The sequence below is a fragment of the Penaeus vannamei genome, chromosome 28 (genome assembly GCF_042767895.1).
Source record: "Penaeus vannamei isolate JL-2024 chromosome 28, ASM4276789v1, whole genome shotgun sequence".
NCBI classification, from domain to species: domain Eukaryota; kingdom Metazoa; phylum Arthropoda; class Malacostraca; order Decapoda; family Penaeidae; genus Penaeus; species Penaeus vannamei.
In genome coordinates, this window is record NC_091576.1 from 7619829 (window position 1) to 7622328 (window position 2500).

The 2500-nt window shown below is 34.3% G+C and overlaps 1 protein-coding gene and 1 long non-coding RNA gene across 2 annotated transcripts in view; both read left to right on the forward strand.

The window, feature by feature from the left end:
• Positions 1 to 488, forward strand: part of LOC138867050 (sericin-2-like) — a 1134-nt gene extending 646 nt beyond the window's left edge. Inside the window, exon 2 of the mRNA XM_070141475.1 lies at positions 22 to 488. Within this exon, the coding sequence (XP_069997576.1) occupies positions 22 to 488 (467 nt within the window). The remainder of the gene's footprint in view (positions 1 to 21) is intronic.
• Positions 489 to 2496: 2008 nt separating this feature from the next.
• The window catches only part of LOC138867168 (uncharacterized), a 1450-nt gene continuing 1446 nt past the window's right edge, over positions 2497 to 2500 (forward strand). The window contains exon 1 of the long non-coding RNA XR_011399719.1: positions 2497 to 2500. This exon is cut by the window's right edge and continues 569 nt beyond it. This is a non-coding gene — a long non-coding RNA (uncharacterized lncRNA).

Here is a 2500-nt window from a genome sequence, read left to right on the forward strand (position 1 = left end):
CCGCTTCCTCCTCCTCCAAAGTTATTCCTTGGTCCGCTGTAACTTGTACTTACTCCTCCAGAGGACCCACCACCGAAGGATCCGCCACCACCTCCGAAAGATCCTCCTCCGAAGGATCCACCTCCCCCAAAGGACCCACCGCCACCTCCTCCTCCACCGAAGTTATTGCTTGGTCCTCCATAACTGGTACTTATTCCTCCTCCACCGCCGCCTCCAGAACCTCCTCCGAACGAACCACCTCCAAAGGATCCTCCCCCGAAGGATCCGCCTCCAAACGATCCTCCCCCGAAGGATCCTCCTCCTCCTCCTCCTCCGAAGCTATTGGTGGGTCCTGCGTAGGAGCGGCTGACGCCACCAGAGGATCCTCCGCCACAGCCTCCGCCGAGGCAGCTGCTGCAGGCCGACCCGACGACCAAGCCCAACGCCACCAACACACTCAGTCTCTGAAAACAACAAGACGTTCCTTGAATGACGTGGTCATGAAATGATGATCAGGCATCGAACTTTTAGCAAGAATTGAAATCAACATTCACGCCGCCGAAGAGCTCTTACCATCATGAATAGGAGATGATACTGAGGCAGCGTAAAGGAGGCGACCTTATATACACCGTGATTTTTGTCTTAAGGTCAAGCACCGCCTTAGATGACACTGGTCATTTCGTTCTGCAACTGAGTCGTATCGTGTGTATCCGAATATACACAAGCACGTATACACGCAGACATTCATATATTTATATATATATATATATATATATATATATATATATATATATATATATATATATATATATATATATATATATATATATATATATATATATATTAGGCCCTTTTTGTAGCATCCCCGAAAACACAAACACTTTGTTAAATGTTTGATATTGTATTATGGTCACTACAAAACACGATTTTCATCGAAATTTGCATTGACATAAAAGTTTTGAAAAAAAAAATCCTTTGTTTTACAAAATAAGTCAACAGCAAACTAGCAAAGTACTTCATATGCAGGTATGATATTCAACTACAAGCAAAATTTAGTAAAAGCTTCGAATAAAGTGAAAAAATGTACTTGACTGCCCTGCAAATATAAAGGTTTATATACTCTTTTTCGCTACGCCAAACTGTGAAAAATTATAAATGTATTTCTCAGACTCAGTCAAAGCATTTTTTTGTCATTACATTCAGTGTTCTTCATATAGAAAGTGGAAGTAGCATCAGGATTTACATCTTATGTTCACAGTGAGGGAGCTCTGTTTCCGAATTAGATAAATAGATAATACGATTGATTGAAGGTATGTACCAAAGTGTATCAAACTGTTTGGGGTTTCGGGGATGCTGCAAAAAAAATAATAATGAATAAATAAAAGAAATAGATATATATGTACTACAAAAAGGCATAATTCTCTATATATACGTATATATATAACATATATGTTTACATATATATGTATATACACACATATTTGTATATAAATAAATATACATATATATATATATATATATATATATATATATATATATATATATATATATATATATATATATATATATATATATATATATATATATATATATATATATATACATATATATATATATATATGTTTTCGATACGTTTCTCTTCAGACGAATAATAAGCCGAAATGGATCTTGTGGCTGTTTTCATTTTCTTTTTCTTTTCTTTTTTTCTCTCTCCCTCTCTTTTTCTTTTGTGTGTGTGTGTGTGTGTGTGCATGTTACTATGTTATGCTTGTGTTCATATGTGTCAGGGGAGGGAAACCAGCGATCGCGATCGACTGGTCCATCACAAGCCTGCACAATACTGTACCTCAATAATTCGTCCTTCAGAAGTTGTCATGCAAATAGCTGCAATAGCATATCCAAGTTCTCATGATACTTGGATTATCATATTTATCTTTTTCTGGAAATAGGTTATACTTATATTTATAATGATGTAAAGTCTGAACAACATACAAATATTTATGTTTGAACCTTAGGCTGGTAGATCGCATCAGGGTAACTTTAGAAAAAGTAGATCATATCTCACAAAAGGTTGGCCACTCCTGATATATATATATATATATATATATATATATATATATATATATATATATATATATATGTCTTATGTATGTTTGTATGTATACATACATATATGCAAACATGTAATCAGAGTAATATATAAACATACATTGTCATAATTATCATTAGTCTTATTGCTCTTATTGTTATGATTATAATTATCATTATTATTCTTATTATCATCAACATCGCAATTATCATATGACTATTGTTACTATCAAAATCACTATCATTACTATTATCAGATTCTCGTTGATTTCCATAAAATGGCTTGATCGTTTCATCCATACAAAAATGAATGAATAGGAAATAAAATCTTTACATGGTAAAGTATTTTCTAAAATTATTTATTCTTACGTCAATTACATTTAAAAAGTGTACACATTTCTCTCCTGCAGAAGCAGTTATTTCCCGGAGGGCG